Below are 25,127 nucleotides of genomic sequence, written 5' to 3'. Positions count from 1 at the left end.
ACAGTTGCCTGTGATGGATCTTGTTGCTCCAAGATCAGCAGCCCCCACACATATGCAGAGGATAATTAAAGATGAAATGATCACACAGTGATGCCTGGCTTACCTCCAGATGCATGGATAATATAAAGTGCAAATTCATGCGGACTGTTTTCTATCTGTAAACACAAAACCAAAGGCTATTCAGATTGACCAGTGTATCTCCTGAGCACTGCATCAGCAGCAGATATAGCCTGCTTCTCAACTCAGATGTTTAAATCAAAGCCTGTAATTAGGACACTGTCTATGGATGAGTTAAAAGGTACTGGATTTGGGTAAGAACTAAAGTTAGGCTGCATTTTCTTTGTCCCTGTACCCCTGCTACCTTATCCTTACTAACACTACCATATTGCCCAAAGCAGCAACATAGCATCTTAGAAAACAAAAGATCTTTCCAGAGTTTCCTTGGAGCATCCGTAACTTTTTAGTTTTTAAAAATTACAAGGAAAATAAATAAATAAATCAGACAAACTGGCCTTGAGTATTATTTTTAACTGTGGCATTTTGGAGCTTTGTATGTGCCTGGGTCCAATATAACGTGTATTCCAGGCACTCGAGCTAAATGAAAGCTCTCTTTTCTTCTAAGAAAAATCTAATTACTAGAGCCCGCCACTAGAGGGAAGCACAGCCATGTCCATTAAACATCCTTCGTGCTGGGTAAAGCTGAAGGTGCAGCAGCATTTTCCCCTCCAATGCAAGAAGGTATAAAGAAGACATCCCCCAGTTCTTTCTTCACTGCAAACTGTATACCTGATATGCCTTTTCTAGATGAAAAGCCACGAAGCATTTGGAAAATAAAAGCAACTTTCTCCTTAAAAATTGTACATGTATTTTTTCTAAGCTGTTTCATACACTGTACTTCCAGTTATTTCCTGCCTGTCACACAGCGCTGGTGGGTCACCACTCAAGTGAATTAACATTTCTAGAACATAGCTGTAGTGGCTTCTGCAAGCACGCGGAGTTACCTTGAACTTTCGAAGCAATTGTTCTATTACTTCTCTTGTTCTCATATAGCTGTTAATTCGTATTTTGGTTTCTGATCCAAAAGCTGGAGTAAAAACTGATGTCTAGGAAACAAAACCAACAGCAAAGGGCGTGAATTTGAGGACTTCTGTACTTAGTGGCTGGGATTCCAGAAGATCTAAAACAGCACAGCTCTGGGATAAAGCAAGCTGTCAGGTATGTTGCCACTGTTACTGTAAAGCAAAGGGCACACGGTATCCCCGGGAGAAGGGAAGGCCTCCCCCTAGGAAGGAAGGACCACTGCGACCCTCCAAAGCCCAAAGCCCAGTGACAGAGGCCTGGCCACACACAGGGGACCAAGGGGGGAGTGCCTCTCTTTGCTCAGGGGGTGCAGGAGAGGTCCAGAAGCTCGCTGGAGGCTTTATTCTGCTCCAGTACCCAACTTCAGGTGAAGAAAGACGAGCATCTACATTTGTACCTCATAGTTGTAGAAGTGGCCATTAATAGAAAACCTGTGCGTTTCCACTTCTGTTCTTGCTATCAAGGGGAACTTGGTCCTCTTCCTGACAGCTGCAGCATCGCTGACCGCCCTGGGCAGGGTAGTACAGTCATGTTCCTGCTCGCTCTTCGACTTCAGAGTGCTGCTTTCGTAACATGAATAACCTGGACAAAATGAAACAAATGAAACCGCATCAGCCTATTGTACAGCTGCACCACCCTCCTTGCCAACACCAACACAGGAAGAAGGTTAGTGGTGGAGGAATTTATTTTATTTTATATTTTTGCGGGGGAGTTGGGCATGGGCACATGACAAAAAGCAGTAGGCTGCCTGCAGTGGACACAGGCAAGAGTTTGCTATTTTGCTTACTTCTTGAGAATTTTTTCTTTTGTGAAAAGACAACCTGTAAGCACCAGTCATTTAAAAATTTATTTGTACATCCATGCTTTCACTAAGCAATCATGTCACTATTTCACTAGCATCTAATAGATGGAAGTAACAGAGACGGAGAAGCATTTCCCTTTACTAAGAGGGAAGACCTAGTATATCAAATTATTATTGCAAAATTTCTTAGGGAATATTACAGCACAGACACTAACTTTTCTCAGGGTTCAGCTTTTCTTCATTAGATTTCAGTGTCTCCCCACTAATACGATGTAGATCATCAAATTCTCCCCAGCGTGTCATTCCGCTAAAACACAAGACATATTTACAGTTAATTATTCCTCATTAACTCAGTGAATTCAATTTATCTTGTAGCCAGGCTTCATGTAATACATTTCTATCCCTGTTCAAAACCTAACAGAACACGATTGCAGTCTTCAACGTGGAATACAGAGCAAGTAATTTTAGTTCATGTCCTAATAAATTACTGCTCGTAAAATGTGGCATGACTAGGGATCCCAAACATAACAAAACCCCATTTAGAGCCTGATGAATGTTGAGCATGATGTCCTTTAAAACAGGTAAAGGATTACTGCAAATAATGCACAGCAATGCCATGGATTGATCACAGGTAGGAAAACACACAGGCATACAGAAAAAACACTAATTTAAATAGTCACAGGACATGTAATTTCTGTTACACAGACAGGGACAGGAAAGATTATAGTAGCATACACCGCCCTCTTGAGCTTTCCAAACCATTTGTGTAGGCGGAGCAGGGAATTCAACCCAGCTCCTGAGATGAATGCCTATTTTAAAGCCAACTTTATGCATAACATTAATTGCATAATTCATTGAATAAAATCTCTAGCCAGTTACTGCTCTGACCAAGAATAAACCAATTTGTAGGAAAACAGTAAAAAAAAGAAATGATTTCCTATATACAGTCACAACAATATTCTTCTAACTCCAATGAGCATGCCAAACAACTATTTCAGCTTTGTTCCATGTGTTTAGAAAGTTCATTTAAGATCAAACAGTCAAGCTGTTCTGCATACCTTAAAGCATGTCAGGGCAGTTTCACATTTGTGTGATCATGAATTAATATTTACCTTAAGATTCACATCTGCTACCAGTCGTATATTTTTGAAGGAATAAAAGGCAAAGAGAAATTGAACTGCCAGACTGGACCATATCACACAGGCCACATGCACCGACCATCAGCAGAGCTACTGAAGATCAGCCAAGAGAACCAGATCTGCCTCAGACTCAAGTTCCTTGCTGGTTACTCCTTGTTAGGTTACCCATTAATTTCAACAGCAAGAGATAGGGAGAAGACTGTCCCTGGTTTTATCAGGGCTACACAGCTGCAACAACGGGAGAATTAAAACCACAATTCAAACATGTACCACATGCAAACTACGATGACAAATAACTAAGAAAAGGTGCTCTTAAATACAGAATTTATCAGGGATTCAATCATGGTAAACATTGGCTCAGCCTCCATATTGCAGATTGCTCAGCTTTAGTTTGTCAGATGTAATTCCAAATTCACCAATCAAAGCTCTGGAAATCATCTTAAAAACAGGAAAAAAATATTCTAAGCACCTAAACCAATTATAAAGATCTGGGCAGTCTAGCAGGACTCAGATCAACACAGAATACTCTGATATAAAAATCTCATCGGCAGCTGCCTGAAGGCACAACTCGTCTGTGTATATTTCTAATGTGTTTTAACATGAGATTTTACACGGAGTAAGTATTTTGTTTCCTGAATTTAACTTAGCCATGAGAAGCAATGATGACAGACTTGAAGTATCTGGTAAGATACCCTAGGACAGACAACCACTTGGCACTAACTTTCCAGCTTTTTGCTTCATGCTGTAGAATGTGTACCAACAGGAGATCTTTCAAGAGCTGCATGTTATTGGGTGTACATATGTATATGTGCATACTTTTTTTTTTTGAATGATTTCCGATGTACATAATTTTCCCGGTACTTTCACAGGAATTATCAGTATAGACAGGAGCAGCCTCCTCCTTGACTATTCTTAAGCTAGAAGCCAGACAAAGATATGTCAAAGATGCTAGAAAGATTAATCTTTCTGCCCAACAGAAGCTGGTGAAAGGCCTGATCAGTTACACCTGACACTGATTATTGCTGTGCAATTGACCACCACAGCCTTTAGGGAATTTGGGATACGAAATCAGCTACAGCCATTGAAGCTACCTAAATGAGGTGTCTTGAAATGTCAGCCTGTCTCCTTCTTACGGAATTTAATACATTACCTTCTACCAGGGAACAAACCCACATTCTCTGTTGACTTTAGGGTTACAAAAGAGGGTATCTGCTTCTCATCATGAATTTTTAATCGGATAGGATATCGGAGTCCCCAAAATATTGACAAGATTCCTTCAATAAATGGTACGCTTCCTTCTCGCTGGGAAAAAAAAAAAAAGAAAAATTAATGCTGCTCAATAATCAAGGTGGAGAAGCAAGTTCCCCTCAAAGAAACAGGAATATACTGAAATCACTGAGGCTTGCACAGTCCTGGAACAGGTGGTGGAATCGCTCTCCTTAGTGATTTCCAAAACTCGGCTAAAGCCACAGCTGACCTGGTCTTGTGTCAGCATTATTTCAAATTTGAACAGGAAGCTGGACTACGTGACCCCTCCAGAGGCCCTTCCCTACAAACGTTTCCATAATTTCATGCAATTAGAAACCAAATCCTATTTGTTCTGCCTTGGATGACTAGCTCTTCTGGAACCAGGGTGCCAAGAAGCAGTAAAGGGGAAGAACAAGCACTGGCAAGGAAGGAAGGCAAAGTTAATGAAGTCATCCTCACTAACACACGGCACTGCATCAGTCCAAAACATGTTACCAGAGCCCATTCTTGGGGACATCAAATTTGGTCACTAGGCCTTTGTCCCAGCAGAAAGAGCTGGGAAAGACAGCTGAAAACTGCCCATTTTCAGACCATTTCTACCCAGAATTACTCTATGTCCTTTCAGTCCTGATATAGGTAAAACAACAGAAACACAGCTTGTGAAGCTAAAGAACATTCAGACTGCTAAACCAGGGACTCTGGTATCAGAGGCATGACTCAGGCCCTCATCAGTCCTTCAGCCATGTGGGCTCTTCTGGTCTCCACAGAAGGGGCATTCCTGGTCTGTGGTTACAAGCACGTTCTTTGTACTAAAGGTTCACATTCAAGGAGACCCATTAGTGCTTTTCCTGCTATTACTTTATGCTCTTTGTGTTACATTTGCACAGATTCTTACCTGATTAAGTGACAGTTGCAGATTTTCTTGATCAGAATAGTAAGAGTTATAGGTCTTCAGGAGAGAACTGAGCTGCTCTCTAGAATAAAAGATCCCAAATAAAAAAAATCATTTTTAAACATGGATATTGCTGTAAAATCCAGGGCTTAGGTGTGAGAATAACACCCTGTATCTGTGTTACCCACTGAATCTGTAAAGGTCTGTTAATAATGCACCATTTTCCACAAGTAAAATTCCATCAGAAGACTGGGTTGTCCATAAGTTACTTCTTTAAAGACCTGATACACAGAGGAAATGAGTTAGACTTAAGTGACATTAATAACACTGCCGTAGAATAACTTGTACTTTGGACTTCTGTTAGAGCTGCGAGGGGAAAGCAAACAGGAACAGCACTCCCATACACAAGAGTTGCAGAAGATTTCATTTAGGTTACAATTCGTTTCCTCCATGAGATAGTTTTCAATGGTTTTTTTTTGTTGTTGTTTCTACACTTCTTCTGACTTCAAAATGTCTACAGTGTGCCTAGACAAAACAGTTTCCTTCCGCGTGCAACAGTACAGCTTTGTGTTAAATCTTTGCTCAAAGAGAAAGGATGGATATGAAGAGAACATCTGCCAACAAGCAAGAATTAATAACAAGCCCATCATCTCAGATTTCAAACAGAAATCCACACTGCAATTAAAAAAAAAAGCAGCATAACCTTCTGCTGTGAAAAAACTGCACAGAAGGCAATGTGAGGCCCACTGGTGCTAATGAGCCTTGGAGTTCAATATTAAGAAAAACCTTTGCAGAAAATGCCCGTCTCCATCCTTGATAACTTCACAATGCTGCAAAAGAGGGATTCAGAAAACTTCTCAAATTTGATAGCTTTTCAAAGCAATGAAATTAGAACTGCTGAACATCCAAATTTCTAGGCCTAAGCCACCTCCTGCTCCCTTTTGGGACTTGGTCTGTAAAGAAATAACTCCAGCTACTGGATTTTAAGTATGTGCTCTCTAAAGTACAGGGCAGGGGCGATGCCAGCTCTACGCTGACGTCTGGTGCAAAAGCTGCTCCCACCTGTGCTGACAGCAGCCACTCAGCAGACAACCCACATCACTGATGCTGCTGCCCATAGGGCCTTGCAAGCAGGGAAGAAGCAATAAATGCCACACTGCACAAACATAGCACGGGGTGCAATTGCTTGGGCACTAGCAATCTGGAAAAGCACCTTCTGGTCACTGGTAAGCACCAGTGGGTCTCAAGGGCACAATGCCATGCTGCTGGGTAAAAAGTAACCACCGCACAGCAGGTGCTCATGGGAACACCCTCATCAGAGCAAATTTTCTTGAATTACAGCTCAAGGTTGAGTTTGGTTAAGGTACTCTGCTTTTTAGCACAGCTTTTGAAGAAGGATACACACCACATTGACAAGAGTCCAAAGGAGAACAGGTGGAGTGATAAGTGGTATGAGCCAATATCATCAAGAAATAAGCACTCTTCCCCACACCAATTCCAATTAAAGATTATTTAGACTATAATCCAAGGACGTAATTTCCACCAGCATGGGTAATTAAGCATGGGAAACAATTGCATGGAAAGGTACAAATTCTGTCTCACTGATAATCTTTAAGAACTAAATGAGATCACTAACAATCAAGATAGTTTAAAGGACTGTCTTTCAGTCATAAGTGAAGACACCAAGTTTATTTCCTACTAGAGTCTAGTATTTCCATGTTTTGTTTAATACGAAATATTATGACAGCCCAACCATCAGCAAAACAAACGGCATCTGAAAGCTCATCTCACAGTGAAGTCCCACAGAGACTTAGAGAAATTATTCAAGACCCATGTACTGACAGAAGTGCTGTTACAACTCCTACACCAATTTTGAGTGTAAGTAGAAAAAGTACGGAACTGACTTACAGCGGTGTTACTGAAACATATCACACACTGGAACGTTGCATAATAGAAATTGCATTTTAAGTATTGTGACAGTCACAGAATTCACCAAGAAAATCAAACAAAGGAACCTTCCAGGTGCAGGACTACACTGACAGAGACCTTATGCAAAGCATTAAACACCTGCTTGTGTGAGAAATACATTTAAGGAGGGAATTAACAATACAACCTTGGGGAATAGGAAACACTGGCACAAAGAGTTTCAGGAGAATTTTTAATGTTTGTTTTCCTGTATCGGTCACAGCACACCCACGTCCCAGAATACACAGGGACGTTATCAATGGTGACAGCAGCGCCCTTATCAGAGATGACAAGCCTAAGAGTGATCCCTCCTAGGAGTGTGCCCAGCCTCTCAGTCATTGCAAGGCAGTTAGGAAGGCCATTTTCAGGGATCAAATGAGTATTAGTTCATAGCATCTCTATGATCAGATTGTGACATGAATAAGTGCAATAAAAGACAGCATTGCTCAGGGTATTGCACCTAAGAATGTAAGAAATCCAAGAAATCAGTACAAGAAAATAGAAGAATAATGGATTATACAAAGAAATACATGCAGGTAGAAACTGGTGCATATGATTTTAAGTGACAACAATTAGACAACAAAAGCATCTTCTCCTGCAGCTCCATCATACAGTCTGACTACAAGGGCATACATCACCCTCTTCTGTGGCTTGTGACACCTGCCCTCTTCTTCCGTCTTCAGCCTCTGCTGTCCACAGTCTCCCTGAGAGCTCAAAGCAGCTGCCTCGCGTCTCAGTCACCTCTCACCACTTGTGTATCCAAAACATCCGGCCAAGAGTGTCTCTGAACAGCACGACGTGGAGCTCTATTGCAGTGCCCACACGGGGCACAGACCTGTAGCACCTGCCTCTCCCTTCAGTGGATGGGGCAGTGCTCGCACAGATAAACTCCTGACACTTACTGAAGCAGAGCGCTGGTGGTGGGACCAATGCATGCCACTGGGGAACATGGCCTTCCCCAGCCAGACTGCTGAATCACAGCACGGTTTGGGCTGGAAGGGACCTTAGATCATCCAATTCCACCCCCCTGCCATGGGCAGGGACGCCTCCCATTAGGCCAGGCTGCTAACACACCGCAGAGCAAGCTGGAGGGAGCAGGGGAAATGGTTAATGTGTGTGTGTTTGGAATGGGGCAGCAAGCATGTGAGTATCTTTCCCTGTTATAGCTTATCTCCTGCTTGCTCCACTTAATAAATTGAACTTGGCTGTGCCCTGCTGCTTGGTGATCCTTTTCCATCCCTGTGAGAGGGAGGGAAAGGGAAAAGAGAAACAGGGCTTTTATTCAGCAGGTCATATGAGGGCAAGGTCTGCACCACTGAACTCAGCAAGGTTAACTGCATTCCCTTCTGAGACTGGATGTAAATTATTTACTTCATTAACTTACTACAACTTCCAAAATGTATTTTGAAGTGGCGTTATCAACCCTGTTGGCCCCTAAAGCAGCATTTTCAACATCTTCGAGTCACTTCAATTTTAAATCCTATAAATACGGGTGGTGAAAGACCTTCTTTCCATTGTGTTGGAACAACTCATTCCTCGTTCCGTGAGCCATGGGGGGTTATATTCATGTCATCCCTCCAAAATGGAAAGTTGCCACACACTTCGATATGAATCAGGTACAAGCAAAATTCTCCTCACACTGGCTAGAGGTAAGCAAGATTAAGCACATCTTGGCCTCATACACAGGCAGAATCCAGATGCAACTCAAGACAAAGGTCCAAGTATGAGATCCATATTTTTGATTGACAGATGTTGTGATAGATCTGCTGATCCTGCTTTCAAGATGCTGAAAACTTAAATCTTTTTATACTTCACAGCCTAATATCTTGGGCAATCATTTCTCTGACAGCTGTTATTTAGCAAGCTTTTTCCAAGTGGAAAGTTGTATAAGTCAGTTCCCCAAGGACAGATGAGGGAAAAGCTAAGGGCTTGAGTCTGCCTCTGAGGCCCATCTCATAGGCCATGTCAGCTGCAAAGGCAAAGTCCCAGGCTAAAAGCAGAGTGATGTGGTAAGGATAATCTGTGGGACAGGCTCTGTTCAACCTTTAGCAGAGAGAGCTCTGAGATTTTTTGTTTCTTGCCTTCCTATTAACTTCCACAGAAGTTTGCATAAACAAATCTTCCGGGTTTCACTCTTGCATTAGTGCAACAGACAGGGACAAACCAGGCAAGCCATTAGAAAAGCCCCGAGGGAGAGATTTGACAGTAACCCACACAGACCTCTTTGTCCTTGTGTAATAGAGAGACAAGGATATTTTCTTCTTTTAGCCCCAGAAAGAATTAACACACCTACCAGTCTGCTAGTTCCACAGTGAGTCTCAGTGTAGCCCATCTTCACTAAGCAGGCCCCAGGACTGCCCTAATGGAGGCAGATGGCCATCTCCTCAGAGTTACACTGCCAGAAAAATCAGTGGCTCCCTTGTGTTGCAATACTGCTCCTCAGAGCATGCCTTCGTGACAATAGCCAAACACAGCGATTAATGAAGCCAAAGCTAAGTAACTGGAAAAACTACTTACTGCCAAACTCCCAAAAGGTGGCATTTACTGCAGCCTCACCAGTTTCTTCAGTAATGAAGGCAGGATACAAGGGAGCAGTAAGGTCAAGCGCCCTTGTGGTAAACCACAAGAGAAAGCATCACATGTTCACTCCAAACAGTAATCCCGGACAGTTCACTTGTGTCCTCCTCTCACCTGAGACCTATGCATTTACCCCTGGATATTTATAGCAGTTGTGCTCAGACACATGATGTTTTAGCCAGCCAAGCCTTTGTCTCCCTTTTGATCCAGCCATTCTGCAATCCTCAAACAGCAGGCTTGCCACATCAGCATGATTTGCATGGTACAGATGGAAGAGGAGTTGCATGACAGCCAGTTCAAGGTGGAGAAGGACAAGAGTCTGCAAATTGTGATGGAAGGGAGTCTGAAGTTTGAGCGCGCACGGAATACCTAGAGATATGAAGACACTGCTTCATCTGGAACACATCCAAATGCTTTTGTATACCAAGCACATGAATATTAACACAGATTAATTACCTCTGACATGAAACCACCATGTGCCAAAGCAGTAGCAGCATAAAGGGAACAAGCATTTAGGAGAAACAGGCTGCACTTACTGCCTGCGTGCTTTGGGCAGAGCTCTGATGACCTTCTTTAAAAAGGGAGAAATCAACAGCACTTCACATAACCTGTATAAGAGTATCAAAGTTCAGATAAAAATATTTAGTGCAGTTAGAGAAATTCTACTACAGGCCCCATCCCTGGGTGCATTTAATTAGCTTCTCCCATGCTCCCACAGTAATGTCAAGAGGGATAGAAATGATGTGAGAAAACTGCCATTTATTCCAGCTCCTGTGCTCTGGACAACAGGGGAAAAAGCCATTCCCTAACAAGGTGATGGAACCATACACCAGGAGGCTCAGGGTATATGGGAACATTAGGAAAAATTCCTAACAGACAGATTTAACTGTGGAAAAGTATCCCATGAAATACAGTTCGTGTACAGTTCCAAGCCTTTTCTAAATAGTTTCAAGAACTTCTGCTCGCCACAGAACAGAACTGGCAGCCTGATACATCTTTCTCTGCAAAGAAACCTTGCCATCGGGGGCTCGAAACCAAGCCCCATGCTTCAAACTAGTAGAACTCACATTAAACACTGGAATCCACGTTCCGTTTCAATAAATTTCCAAGACAGGAAGGTCGTCTTCCCTAATTTGAAATTTTATTTCAGTACCTTTGAAAGTGCTGTTCTACCTAATAAACATAGTCCACAGACCAAAAGATTTAGCGCTCTGTTTTTTGGAATCAGTATAAAAGGCCACTTTGTTCTATAGACACTTCACAGGAAGCAAGCTGCAGGCATTGCTGCTGGAGCTGCCCATAGGCTCAGCTCTCTACAGAATCCTGTTAATGAATTAATATAGAGTAACTTGAGTAGAGCGAAGTCATTACTTAATTACTATTTTTTTTAATAATTTACCTGGTTATAAACTTCTCCTCATTGATGGCAACAGAAGGTAGATGCTGTGCTTTCATAGTCACTTTCTTCATTTATTCAGAGGAGATGAAACTAAACAAAAGGAAAAAAAATTACATCCACCAATGTCACTAAGAAAGACTGAATGGTAAACACAACAACGAAGCCTTAGCTTGCAAAGCAAAACAGACCCAGCCTCTCAAGCTATGGGCTTAAATATACGTAGTTCGGCTGCTTTGTATTTATCCTTAATATCCAAATATTTTCCACTCCTTAGTAGACTAGTAGACTAAAACCCATTTACTGCTTAGGATTCATTTGTTAATTATGGATAGAGCATTGCCCAGGGTCACCAAAAAAAAAGTGACTCAGCAAGCCACGCTTAACCAGGTTTGTAGGACTAGGCAAGAGAAGAAGTGTTGCTCACTGGCAGCATCCTGCAGCACACAAAGAAGCCAGCTGCAATATTAAAGCAAGAACAAGGCTATAATTAAAGTGATGTAGCAATACAATTTACAGATCTCCGCGCAGCGATTTCAGCATATTGTGTAGGCAAAAAGCCAGGCTCATGAGACTCCAACAGTACATTCTTGAATACGCTTAATTATGGAGTCTTGGCTGCTTTCATCCACCCTCAGGTATTAGAAGAAAAGGCAGACAGAGCAAAGGAACCAAAGAGACTCAGAGACTCAAGATTGACAACTGATACTGCACTGAAAAAATCAGCCCTAGAAGTGGCAAACAGGGAAAAGTGAATCACATCACAAGCAGTAGAATCCCCAAGGACTGCGCTGCAAATCAATTACTCCACTTTTATTTCTCTCTTACTCAGGCGCTGTGACAGAGGAATTTGTCCAGCAGCACTTGATGTCCATTCGCACTTATGCCAGGAGATGGGCTTAAGTCTGGTGTTAGACTGCACAGGGCAGCCCAGTAAAAGCCATCTGAAAATCCGTTCATTGTCAACAGTACCAATGACAAGTAGCATCCAGGAAATCCATTTAGAAAGGAAATTAAAGCTTAAGAAGATCACAGCTAGCTGAAAAAGGGAATAGTTTATGTAAAAAAGATTCTACACCAGTGCGCTGCTTTTTTGAAGTTACACGTCAAAGTTGCCATAGTCAAAGATGCATGACTTCTGAAAAAAATGTGGACAAATGACATGTTCTGCATAAAAATACATTGTCTTCCACCTACAAAACATATAGAAGAGTGCTGTCAGAAGCTATTTCACAACCCCTAAAATCCAAGTGCACTACTGAAATGAGCCTTACACGAGCAGATGGTGGTTCAAACAATGCTTGAGCAAAGGCTCATTGAAAACAGTGCGACGGTCCCCATAAACCCACTGCGCTTTGGGTGACATCCACATAAAGGTGAAATTCATCTGACTACTGAGCGGGCCCAAGGACTTTTGTCCAGAGATGCGTTTGTATATACAGAAAAGATTGCTGCACCCCAGACTAATAATGTTGTTTCTTGGCCTCTCAAGTGAGTGCAGTAACCACTGGCCACACCATGAAATCTGCTTTTACACGATTTACTAATACCTCTAGCTGAATCAACTGCCCATGCCAACCTCATTTCAAAATGGGTTTAAAAGATGCAGAGGAGTTTGTGTACATTGGCACCTGAATAACTGGATATAGGCTCGAGCGTCCTGCCATCTGTCAGGAAGCAACTTGTGAAGAAGAGCAGGTAGCCAGGTGGCTAGTGGCCAGAGCAGTGACTCCGGCGAGCTCCACTGCTCAGAGCTGCATACTTCTGGGTAGAAATTTGACCATAAAATGATTCATATGAAGGAAAAAGCTTATCTCTACGGACTGAGAGGAGTCATCTTTACACAAAAAGGAGATTATTGCTGAACTACCTATTCTGCTCAGTAGTGCCAGGTTCTTAACTAAATTTGCCTTAGGAATCATTGAGCATACCTTAAGTCTGCTGGTTGCCGCTGAAGCACTGACACTGAAACCAAAGTGGATTTGGTGATGGCAATGGCCCCTCACCAACGCCTCCCCCTTTTCCTTCCCTCACTGGACAATCGCCATGGACAAAACCAGGCCTCTTCCCAATAACTGGTGCAGAAGCCCAGCAAACACTCGTTCCACCTTCCTCACTCTTCTGACCACTGCTGCTCATCAGGACGGTCCAACACATTTCTACCTGCACACCCTAGAGCTAACACACTTCCCCCCCACGTGCCCTTCCCACCAGTGTGTTTTGGCTGGCGCTTAGAAGTTGAATGACGCGGAGACTCCAAACCAGGAGCTCACCCCTGGTGCTGGCTCCTTGGCAGCAGCAGGATCGAAGGGACAGCCCTGCCCAAAAAGCCAGGGGGCTTCCCTGGCAGCTGAATGAATTCATGCATTGCCCTCGGAGTTACATGTGACACGCTCCTGTCACAGAGAAGGAGTTCCCCAAGGGATCAGCATGTGTCCACGAGCTATGTTTATTCACTTGCTGTTTTATGCAAGGTATTAACACCATTTAAGCAAATAAATGTCATTAAAACACCCTACGGTCCTGATTTGTAATTATCCTGGAAACCTGTGGCTTGAGAGCGTGCAGCAACTTCCCCAGCACAGTTACATGGCACTGCAGCTGACAGCATATTTAGACTTGCACTTCCTAAATCCACAGGGCTGTCACATTTTCTGTCACTGCCTGGTATTTTGTTGTTTTTCTTACATGTCACTTCCCTGCAGCTATTTGAGGAAGCAAACTGAAGAGATGAGGGGGATTTTTTTTCCATTGTTCCCTTCAATATGAAATAATCAAAAATTGCTGATTTTCCAGCTCTTCCAACAGTGTAAGACCATGGCCATCTATCCAACCATATCTCCTGACTTGCTTCATATCAAACAGGTCTCCACATTATGTTAAATTGGACTAGAACCACAAGATCCCCTCAGATAGGCAAGGCCTTGTTGTCAGACCCTGTCTGGGCCAACCTCATGGCCTGAGACTTAACTAAGAAGAAATTTCACACGTGGAGGAAGAATGAAACCTAAAATACAACTGGAAGGAAATGAAAGAAACAGAGGGAAAACAGGAGTGAGAGGTGAGGCAGATGCAAAATGAGACATCAAAGATTGCCACTATCAGAGAAATCTAGGTAAATAAGGAAAATCAGACTGCTACACAATCCCAAAGCTATGAGAGGATCAACAGCCACATCAGGGTACATGACAAATCTAACAACCGTATGGGATTTTCCTTTGGTATAAGATTTCTCTCACTTGAAATGTTTCTTCCCAAGAAAAAGTCCAACTGTCAGTGGAAGGGAAGATGACAGGTCTTGTTTCGTGTTATTAAATGCAGTGATTCTAAAGTCTCTTGCTTCAGGGGACAGCACAGGGACAGGACAGTGGTTCAGTGACAAAGCAAACGTAAGAGCAAGCATCCACACAGATTTTTACACAAGGATAAAAGGAGGTGGCTGCAGCAGGAGGGCTGGTAGGAGAGGGCCACCCAACCCCCAGAGTTAAGCCAAGGAGGAGCAGCAAAGCAGCATTTGAATTTGTATGTAACAGCCTAGGGAAGAGGCTGGATGCTCCTGCCTGGATGTGCTTTTTGGCACATCTATATATTAAGATGGGGACTGCAGAGCCATCAGTGTGCTATACAGCGCTCCTACCAGTGTTAAAAAAAAGTAAACCCACAAAAACATCTGAGGATTTCTATGTCTTTTGACCCTATGCTTCCCAAAGCCATTCCAAGAATACAGGATATCAGGACGGTGTGAGCACTCTCACTTTCTCATATAGAAACCACAAGGCTCAGCTTTCTATTTACTTAGCTATCAGTCAAACATACATATAGCATTTTGTACGGCACAACCTTTGCACTGCAGGCATGACGGCACATACAAATACCTAAGTCATCTTCTACACTCGGTGGTGTCTGTTACTTAGCATATTTTTGAACCATTATTTCTAAAAAAACATGAGTTTAGGGCTTATTCATGTACATAAGACATTCAGTATCATCAGAATAAGGTCTTTACCTAGCCACAACTCTAATTCTACGAGCCTTTATGCTTTTGAGTTTTTTTGTTTTTTTTTTTTCTGAAATTATATGGCTTTACCCCAAAGCAAAGGTCTAATCAAAAATAACTTATTCCCAACACTTGCATTTTTCCCAGCTGAAGATAAGTTTTTTTTTTTTTAATATTCCAGACTTCTTTACACTTCAGTTAAAAAAATGTACTGTTACAGCACAGAACCCTGCACTACTTGAACACACGAAACAGTGCAACCCCTCTGCCCAGGCACTCTCAGAACTGGCTTGGATTACTGAAACCCAAAGTCAGTTGTTGTTTATCGGGGAACACGGCCCCTCAGCATTCAGAGGGAAAGATAACACAGGCTCCCTCCCTTTGCACCAGCAATGATTACACAGCTGGGCTTGCACCAAACAGATTTCAAACATGAAGCACCCGTTACTATGAAGTTACTTGCTATTTCAGGTCACTTAGGAAAGGTAGCTTCTACTCACTATAAAGAGCAGACAAGGTGACCGCCGTAACCTTTACAGTCCCTCTGGCGACTGAGCGACGGGCAGCGAAGGCTCGTGCCCACGTACGCAGCGAGCAGCAGCACTGCCTATTATCCGCCTATTTTATCACAAGTGACTCATGCCTTGAGATTTCGGAACTTTTTATGAGAATTTCTGACTGACTGAACATTTCTCCTTCCCTCCGGCACCCTAATTACCTGAAAGGAATTTGACTCGAGTTCTGGATGACTGCGAAGGACCTTGCTTTCTACTGACGCTGCAGGTTACACAGCGAGCAGAACAGCTCCAGCCTCGCGTTTCACTTACCTGCGCGTGTGAGCAGAAGAGAAGCAGAGGGGTTTCACGTACCTTGCGCTGAGCCCTGGGAGAGGCATGACAGCACGGCACTAGCTGACAGCTGCCTCTGTACCTTATGGAACCCACAGAGCTGGTAATTACTATTTTGCTCAACAAACTGAGAGTGCTGGCAACCCAGGACACTCCCCGCACCTCGGTGCATGTCGGGAGCATTTACCTACCCACTTTCCTTCCTCCCAGCCTCTGACAGGAGCACTCCCTGAGTCACGGTTACACCTACAGGGAGGCTCCGGTTAACGCTTTAATCACTAACTTTATAATGAGAGGCAACCTGCTGACTCTTAGCAATTATTTGCTGACAGAGTTCACCCTGAAACATCCTGTGCTGAAAGCACTGTCATGCTTTAAACTCTTGTCAGTTTTCTAATCCATTGGATAAAGTGGTCATTCCTTCTCTGGATATGCTTAAGTCTGTAGTGTTTAGTGGAGTAACAAAAGCATACAATCAGGTGATGTCTATGTACATGGGTTTATAACATTATGACAAAAATTGTGTCAACATAGCTTGATCACTTAATCATGCTCAGCTATAAACTCAATTTCTTGCTTAAGATACCTTACATTATTCACTGGGCAAGAGTTGAGTCTGTAGGAGAGAAAGCACTGCTACTCAGCTTAATTGCCAAGCAGCTAATCATATAAACAGATGCTTGAGCTGTAAAAAAAAAAAAAAAAAAAACACAGACCTTTGAAACTCCCACTGTTTGCCCATCCATTTTTAGCAAGCAATTTATTCAAAGGATCAAGCCTGAAACTGAATATCACTGGGCCACAGAGAGAAGAGCATGACAAATACTGAACCTGAATTTGCCTTCATACCAGTCCTACTATACCGTGAGTAACATCGAGTTACTTTTGGCTTGTATCATCTCATGTGAGAGACAGGCAGAACAGACCCATTAATATTTGATCTCTGCTCATATCCTTATCCTCTGGTGTACTCCTCTCAAGAGCTAGACTCACAGCTATACATGCAACAAAATGGACTTAATATTTGGGATTATAGTCTATGCTGTAGAGCTTCTAGCCCTACACCCGGAAAAAAATGTTTAAATAAGAATTTTATTGGTTTGTATAATACAAAGAAGTTTCTCAAAACACACGAATGGGTGAACATACAGGGATTTTTGCTCAATTCACAACAGCAAAGCAGCTCCATGTTGCAGTGAGCTTGGCACTTCACATCAAGCTCCACTTTTGGAGCTGCTCCAGCTTTTCCTCAATGACTGAGCACAAACCTGTACAACTTCAACTTGTTTAAATCCAGAAGTGTGATTTTTTTTTTTCCTGTCAACAGCTTGAGACACCTGAGCACTCTCCCTGACAGTCCCAGATTAGAGCAGAGAGAAAGCACAGCCTCCTTTCAAATTCCTAAAACAAGATGAAGTCAAATCGATCTGTAGCTGACAACTATGCCACCCTGCTGGACACTGACGTCATGAAGCTGGCCAGTGCCAAGAGTTAACCACGTATTTTGAGAGCTGAGGGCCAGGTCAGCAGCTTATAACTGAGCAATGTGAGGTTACCCGTTTGGTGTTCATCCTGATAACCAATATTTAAAGTGTTTGGTGGCAGTGTTTTCTTTTTAATGAAAAGGATTCATATAAATGAGCAGGGGGGTTGAAACTAGATGATCTTTAAGGTCCTTTTCAACCCCAGCCATTCTATGAAATTGTTATAGATATGTTAACATTTACAAGTAAGTTTTGAAAACCCTATGTAGTAATTACTTAGGTTCATGCAAAAAATGTCTGTAATATACTAAAGCCATAATAGAAAATGTTGTAATAAAGGGCTATAGTCCTCACTTCCACTTAAACCAGATGGATTGATTTTCATATTGGATTGGTGAATGTGTCTCAGGCTTGTGTCTAGTTTTTATTCTCACACTTAGCTACTTGCACCCATGTCCCACTTCTGATCTCATTACATGCAATTAAGTGCTAACTACTTTGTGGAGACTCATCAGTGCAGGCTGGGAATAAGTGTTACATAGGAAAAAGATGTCTTTAGGACCACAAAGCAATGGTTAGTTTACAGTCAATTACAAGAAGGAGAGAATGTTCCTATTCCTCTCAGGAGAAATAAGTCAGCTCATGCAGAGCAAGCATCGTTGCTCATCCCTCTTAGTAACTGTAGTTCATGTGCCTTGGATAACTAAGAATGTCATAACTTGATAATATTATTTCAGCCCTTAAATCAAAGGGTAACCTTTGATTTGCTTTGATTTGGTAATCAATGATTTTTCTTCCAGACAGGCAGATAATACAGTGATCCTTGAGTCCTTAGGGCTGTGTTACTTTTCTGGTTCCTTGCATGATTAATGTAAATCATTTTAAGTTAGTAAATAATTGGAGGTTGGAGTTCCAGCTGTCTTATAACCTGGCCTCAGATCATTAACTGTCCAACTGCTAGAACTAGAAGAATATTTCCAACAGTGGGAAAAAAAAAAAGAGAGTTTCTTCTCCTGCTTTTACAGGATGCAATCAGAGTAAACAAGCTGGCCATGGCAAGATCGTACAGCTATGCTGGACTTCAGTGACAGTGTTCTGAAAACACAATGTGATCTCATGCATATCCTAAGAGATTTCTCTGCTTCACAATGAAAAAGAAAATCACCTGTATCATTTGCTAACAGCTGTTCCTGGACAACTTCAGACCAACATTGATCCCAGTTGGGGAAAATGCTTCTTGGACCTCTTGAGCCAGACACTACAAGGCAAAGATGCAGCTTCCAATGACAAGATCAGAATTTCACGTGAATCAACAGGTATCAGTTCACAAATGCTTTGCTTCACATTACAGAAATTACCATGAGGATTGCACTGATAATAGCAATAAACCAAGGAATTCAGAACAAGTGGATTTGCCCTGCAAAGGGCCTCCTGTTTTTTAACAATATTATCTTCTGTCATCACACCCTACTGCCAACAGCAATATTCCTGTGCCAGGACATGTCTCGCTGGCACAGCTGATAAGCATAGCCCAGAGCAGAAACTAGGAAACAGATGATTAGCTCAAATCACTAAATACGCAAAACACACATCCACTACAAGGCTATCTCCTGTGGGCCATAATCCCTTCTACATACCATTATATGACTTTTGAGGGCCAGAAGTTCTTAATTTCAAAAATAGTACAGAGAAGGAAGAGCAGACCTGCTGTTTGTGGTAGTACATGTACCAACAGTGATGGCTTTCTACCCAGATAAGAAAGCAGGAATGTTTCAGGCACTAATCTTTGCATGAGTAAAAAGCTACCTGCCTTTGCCCTCATGAGCCAGGGCAGGTCCAACTTCAGAGACTAAAACATCTTTAGTCATGCATCATAACTTGATCCTATATCCCATGAAGTCATCCATTCAATAACACAGTCTCATAAAGCCATACACACGTTTTCATTGCCTGGAGCTAAACAATATTGTTAAGGGCAGAGGACAACATGCCACACAAAAGAGCAGCAGTCACACAGCTTCTCACTACATTACAGCCCACTGGGAGAAAAACCCCAACCCACTCTCACAGTGCTTCCAAACTCAATTCTTTACTCTCAAGATTTCCAGATCTAAACCAAAGTCAACTACAGAGTTTTCTATAAAACACTACTTCCTCTGATTTGTTCTTAAGTATCTTTCTATCTATGAATGTCTTCTGCCTTCAAAATAAGACCCTCAAAGTCTGCCTTCCTCCACCGCCTGCCCCTTTAGTTCTATAATCAAGACCTTACATACTCCCCAACCCTTAAAACAATACCAACTCTTCCTCACATGCCCCTTATAGGATGTTTTTATGCTCTGGTCACTCCTCTGTAACGATCATTTGAGGGTCATCTGACTATAGCACCTGACTCCCATTTCCAATATGCTAATAATTTTTCTTTAGTTACTTCTTTGTTAAAGAAGCTGAGTCATAATGTGGACTGTCCCCTCTTTTCTGCTCATTTTAAAAATACCCTGAGCACACGCAGGTCTCTGGCAAATTTCACAGAACACCTCAGCAGCAAGGTTGTTTTTTTTTTTTTCTCTGTAAAATGCAAGATATATTTGAAAGTAAACTGCATTTCAGGAGTGTCACTACTATACGCTGTACTACCAAGATATAGTGCAGCATACTACTAAAATAAGATAAATATTGCTGCTTCACAGTGATTGAAGCTGAACCATACTTATGAATCAAAAAACCTCCTAATGTTAAACTAGTTTAATGTTAGGTTGGATATGGGTGAGACAATATTCATGTAAACACCTCATCATCATTTATGTAAACACTTTAGTGGTTAAAAAAAGTAGTCCAGATTTCTAGGCATCATTCCGTTCATACTTGTCAACAGAAAATACATTTTCTTCAGACATTCTGCATAGGGACACCAAGTGGAAGCAACATGAACAAAGACTGACAACCTTGCTACCCAGCATTATAAGAACCTACAAACTTCAAGAAAATCATAGAATCATAGAAACATGGGGTTGGAAAGGACCTACAAGATCATCTAGTCCAACCATCCTCCTATCACCAATACTACCCACTAAGCTACTAAATCATATCTCGTAGCACCTTGTCCAGGCGCTTGTTGAACACCATGAGGGACGGTGACTCCACCACCTCCCTGGGCAGGCCATTCATGTGCCTGACCACTCTTTGAGAGAAAAGGCTTTTCCTGATATCTAATCTAAATCTCCCCAGGCGCAACTTGAGGCCATTCCTCTTGTCCTATTACTAGTTATCTGGTAAGGACAAAACAAGATGGGGAAACTGCAGATGTTTTACTGAGATTATAAATTAATTTTGTTAAAAAGCATGTGATATAAAGGTATTTGTTATCTCCTCCATATTTTACATGACTGTAATTTACTCAACCAAATCTCCTGATGGCATAAAATGATGAAACTTCATTCAATACTGAGGGAAAATAACCTCTTAGTAGACACAGTGTCACTAGGAGATCTAGGAGATTGAACCACAAGTCACCTAGAAAGAGATCAGCTACCCCATTGTTTTCTCAGGTCAGGTACCCCGATAAAAAGTATGAAGAACATGCTGACACTTCTAAGTCATTTGTTCAAGCACCTGTTCTAAAAGCAAGTCAGATTTTCTTAAAGAGCCATTACACATCACAGCTCCTCCTGTACAGATGAGGACAGAGTTTGCTGTTGCAGCAAAGCACACTGAAAGGAGTTTCATATAGCCTAATATACATAATAACACCTTGTGCAATGAAAGTGTCCAGGTTGAAAAGGAATAGCACGGCAAGTAGCTCTCTCACATGGAGGGAATGCACAGCAATTACAGCCCGCCTCTGTGTCTGAGCAGCCCACGCTCCCTTGCTCAGTGCTGCTGTGCAGCACAGACATTCTTCACATTGCGTCCTGGGGTCTCTGCACAGTGCACAGTTCTTCGTTGTGTGCCGCTAAGCACAAGTAACTTGAATGATACACCAAGCTGCTGGGAAGGTACCACGTGAAATGTGAGACTTAAAAGCTTTCATTTTTGTACTGACTATTGACTTCATAATCCCTGAAGCACACCATAAAAAGTGTTTGGAGAAAGAACCAACTTTTTACCTGTTGTACCACATTAGATATCTAAACAGACAGTAAAACAGATGAACTATAAGCATCTGTCACCTTTATTTATTATTTTACTCTTTAAAATCTCACATGAGCACAGAGAGCACTGTGAAGGGCAGAGTGCAAAGCAAAACAGATGGGGCTGACTCCTTGAAGTTCTGCCTCATGTCTGGTGGCCTGAAGAGACCTCTGTGACTTTTCAGTTCTCTTTAAGAAAATCTTCCCTCTGACACTAAGACATTCCTCACCTTTACTCACTCTTCTTGCAGAAAATCACCTTGTAGACACCATAACTGCTTGTTAGGAATCCCTTCTGTCCTTCTGTCCTTGCACAATTCTGCTTTTTGATTACAATACCAAATAACCATTCTAGCATCCTTTGCAAAGAATAAATACATTTACATACTTATTGTGTCATTTCTTATTCTTCCAAGTGTTTGACGTTATGGATCACATTTTTCTTCTCGTTCAGCTATCCAGGGCCCAAATTCTTCTAAGTAGGGTCCTGGAGCACAGTGAGTGCTGTGTGCTATGGCAGGCAGTTACGTGCCAGCTCTACAGCAGAGGCAGTGGCATTTCGGTGGTGTTGGATGACACAATAGTGTTTCTAACTCTGAAGTGCTAGATCTTCTCTCGGTGCATGGCTAATATGTTTACAACCCATGCTAGAGTTTCACAGGAATTAACAAGGCTAAAATTTGATCTCATTCTTGAGAACATGTGAATATCTTCCTGGTTGAGAGGTGCTTTGGAACAATAAAGCCAGATGACAACGGAGGCAGATGGAATACAGCAGCACGTAAAATTACTGTCTGATTTGGACTATGAACTATGCTCCTGTGTAAAGCAACATAAACAAATCAATAGCCGTTCAGGAAATGCTGAAATTCTGGAAAGATTCTTCCCTATGCAGTTGTTCAGAGGGTGTGTCTTCCAGTCTGGAATTTGATCCATCTGGAACTGACACGCAGCCCTGAGGGCGATCCCTTGCTTCCAGCCCATACACATGTCCCTGCAAGTGAAAAATCTGAACAAGCTGCCCACTGGAAATGCAAATTCAGACTCTGGGACTGTGCTGTCCCAGCTTCCACTGTGCACTCCACACCAGGAAAATGTACCACGCTTGCAGGAGGCAGTTCTCACCTCAGGAAACCATGGGCTGGTGGGGGACACAGGCAGTGCCTTACTAGAGAAAGTTCAATCAGCTAGAGAGAAAAATCAAAAAGCTATAGAGAAACGGAAGTGTCTTTAGGACTGTAAGTTGCATGGTATACTCCCCCTGCTTTGTGCAGAAAGCACAGGTTCAAACAGGTGCAGGAATTGAAGCAATTTCAGGCATGAAATTTTATGCAAAAGATATTGAAGAAATGGGAACCGCATCTGAGCGGTAAATGTCCAGCATTACCGGAGGCATGTAAATGGGAAGCAGAATGCTTCCAGAGCACCCTGTAGCTGCACAGATCCTCTTGGGTCCTTGTGTTCTTCTGTTGCCGTCAGTCTGGCAGTGCGGTAGGAGCTGGCACTAAGTTTTTATGCTTTCGCTTTACAGCAATAAATGTCAGAATTTCAGAGACCTTTGTGAGAAATAAAGGAATATCTACTAAAATACCCTGAAACTGAGGACTCCCAGACCACTGGTCCTTTCTACAATAGTCACCTGGACATTCAGCCCGGTATGACTGTCTTGGCATAGGACATCATCAATTTGCACTTAAATAACAACAGTATTTTTGAAAAGGGACAGCGCTCTGCTGTTCACAGACAGCTGCCTTTGTTACCTGAAATGCCATTAGTGGTGATATTCTTCTGGGGCTGGATCCTTCTGCTTTGTCCACTCCACAGCAATGGGCAAGGCCCTGCCTGGTTCAGAATATACTTTTTGCCAGCATAATGGACTCTGCACAGCAAACACATGCATAACTCCATGCTGCAAAATGAAAAGTATGATCTCGTTCAGTATTAGGGCTCTAACAGCAACAATTGGCCTTAATGACCCTGATCTGCCTTACCTGGGATCTCCCCACCCCTGATCCCTGACCATTGGTCCAAGACCCTATTTAAGATCAAATTGAGGGGCCTTTATTCTTTTTGCTGAGCTGTGTTATAGGAGGGTTTGTCTCTGTCTTGGTAGTAGTAATGTTTGTATTTAGTTGTGGATCCTATTGATAGTGATATGTTGACTGACTTCCTTTGATGTTGTTGTAGACTTAAGTGGGCAATTGCTATGTGACCTGATTTTGATCTGTGTGGATTTTTCAGACCTGCATCATCACTGTAATCTTGCCTGGTAACTGGATGTGTGGTTCAACATGGCTACAATCTGTGGTTCTGCCTGGCTTGTTATGCTAAGGTACAAGAGGACTTGCTTTACAACTGGGGTGACCAAGAGGTGTTGTGAGCCCAAATCAGTGTCAGGAAAGCAGTGGGGCAGAGTGTCTGCTACTGTTAGCTGGGTTTTTGCTGCAGGCAACCTGCAGCCCCATAGAGTGAGCTTGCACTGGCCTCTTGTGGTTTCTACAACAAAATGTGCACCTGGGATTTGCATGACTCATTGTTCTTGCTCTGCTCCATCTTCCAGAGTGACTGGGACTGCAATCCTGGACATAACATCTATGGTGTATTCATTTAAAGGACTTCACTTTACCTGTGCTTTTTGCCTTCTTATCACAAAACACAAGCATAGCATCAAATGTAACTTAAAATGGTTGAGCTAAGACACTCAAATCAAGGAATTTCAAGTTCTTTGAACCCTGGAGCTTAAATCTGTGGTCATTGTGCACATACCTGTAACACTTATATAAACTGATGGGGATCTGCATTACAGTATAATAGTAATTTTGATCATTTGCTGTAAAAGCATGTTCAGAAGGGATTTTTTATTTTTTGGTCTGAATGTAATATCCATGCAAACATATCTTTGGAATTAAAATGTTTGAACTTGAAATTTCTTTTGTAAAATGAATACAAGTGTAATGTAGCAGCCAGATGAAAAAAAAGACTTTTTTGTCAGAGGTTTTCATGAAATTCAAAGTTTGTCAGTTCTCACTTAGGTTGTTTACCCTGCTGCTTTCTGATTTTTTTTTCTATTTTCATTCAAGTCCATTTTGAGAAAAATATCTTACTGCAAGCCTTCTTTGATATATTAACTCAGAAAATGGTATTGAATTCAAAAGATTAATCTAAGTGCTATATATTAACAAAAATAACGTGATATGTTAACTACTTTCCTACATTGGGCTTGTTTCTTATTTCTTCATTTTATTCACTCTTTAGATGATGAAAGCTCCTGATTATACATTTGAGCCTTTGTGCTGGTCTCTAAAGAAACAGAAATGCCATTCCAATATAAGTACTAATACTAACCGTCTTATCTAATTTCTGTCAACAAAATAACACAGGTAAACACCTATGAGCTTTTGAGTAATACCTGCCCTGTAACCCTTGGTTAATAAAGATGCAGTGGAGTAAAAACACCACGAGGTGGTGCGGCCCCAAGGATGCTACTTGGCTGATAGAGTTACTCTTGACAGAAGCTTGTATTTCACTTGGCAAAGCTGGAATAAAATTGCTCTCCTGCTGGTTGAGGG

General features: G+C 42.1%; 1 protein-coding gene across 7 annotated transcripts in view; it reads right to left on the bottom strand.

Annotated features, from left to right (window-relative positions):
• The window catches only part of RASSF6 (Ras association domain family member 6), a 92,429-nt gene that overhangs the window by 3,153 nt on the left and 64,149 nt on the right, over window positions 1-25,127 (bottom strand). For 3 of the 7 annotated variants that reach the window (XM_050710663.1, XM_035554098.2, XM_035554109.2), the window contains exons 3-11: window positions 23,319-23,467; window positions 11,103-11,192; window positions 10,240-10,311; window positions 5,165-5,243; window positions 4,172-4,323; window positions 2,098-2,189; window positions 1,478-1,662; window positions 1,002-1,103; window positions 104-155 (exon numbers count right to left, since the gene is read on the bottom strand). In XM_050710663.1, the coding sequence (XP_050566620.1) occupies window positions 104-155; window positions 1,002-1,103; window positions 1,478-1,662; window positions 2,098-2,189; window positions 4,172-4,323; window positions 5,165-5,243; window positions 10,240-10,311; window positions 11,103-11,173 (805 nt within the window). In that variant the 5' untranslated portion in view covers window positions 11,174-11,192; window positions 23,319-23,467. The remainder of the gene's footprint in view (window positions 1-103; window positions 156-1,001; window positions 1,104-1,477; window positions 1,663-2,097; window positions 2,190-4,171; window positions 4,324-5,164; window positions 5,244-10,239; window positions 10,312-11,102; window positions 11,193-23,318; window positions 23,468-25,127) is intronic. The other 4 variants (XM_035554136.2, XM_035554145.2, XM_035554119.2 and 1 more) reach the window with 3 other exon arrangements.

The sequence above is a fragment of the Cygnus atratus genome, chromosome 4, assembly GCF_013377495.2.
Source record: "Cygnus atratus isolate AKBS03 ecotype Queensland, Australia chromosome 4, CAtr_DNAZoo_HiC_assembly, whole genome shotgun sequence".
NCBI lineage: Eukaryota > Metazoa > Chordata > Aves > Anseriformes > Anatidae > Cygnus > Cygnus atratus.
The sequence above is the reverse complement of the archived record's forward strand: the minus strand, read 5'-3'. Positions and strand labels throughout refer to the sequence as shown.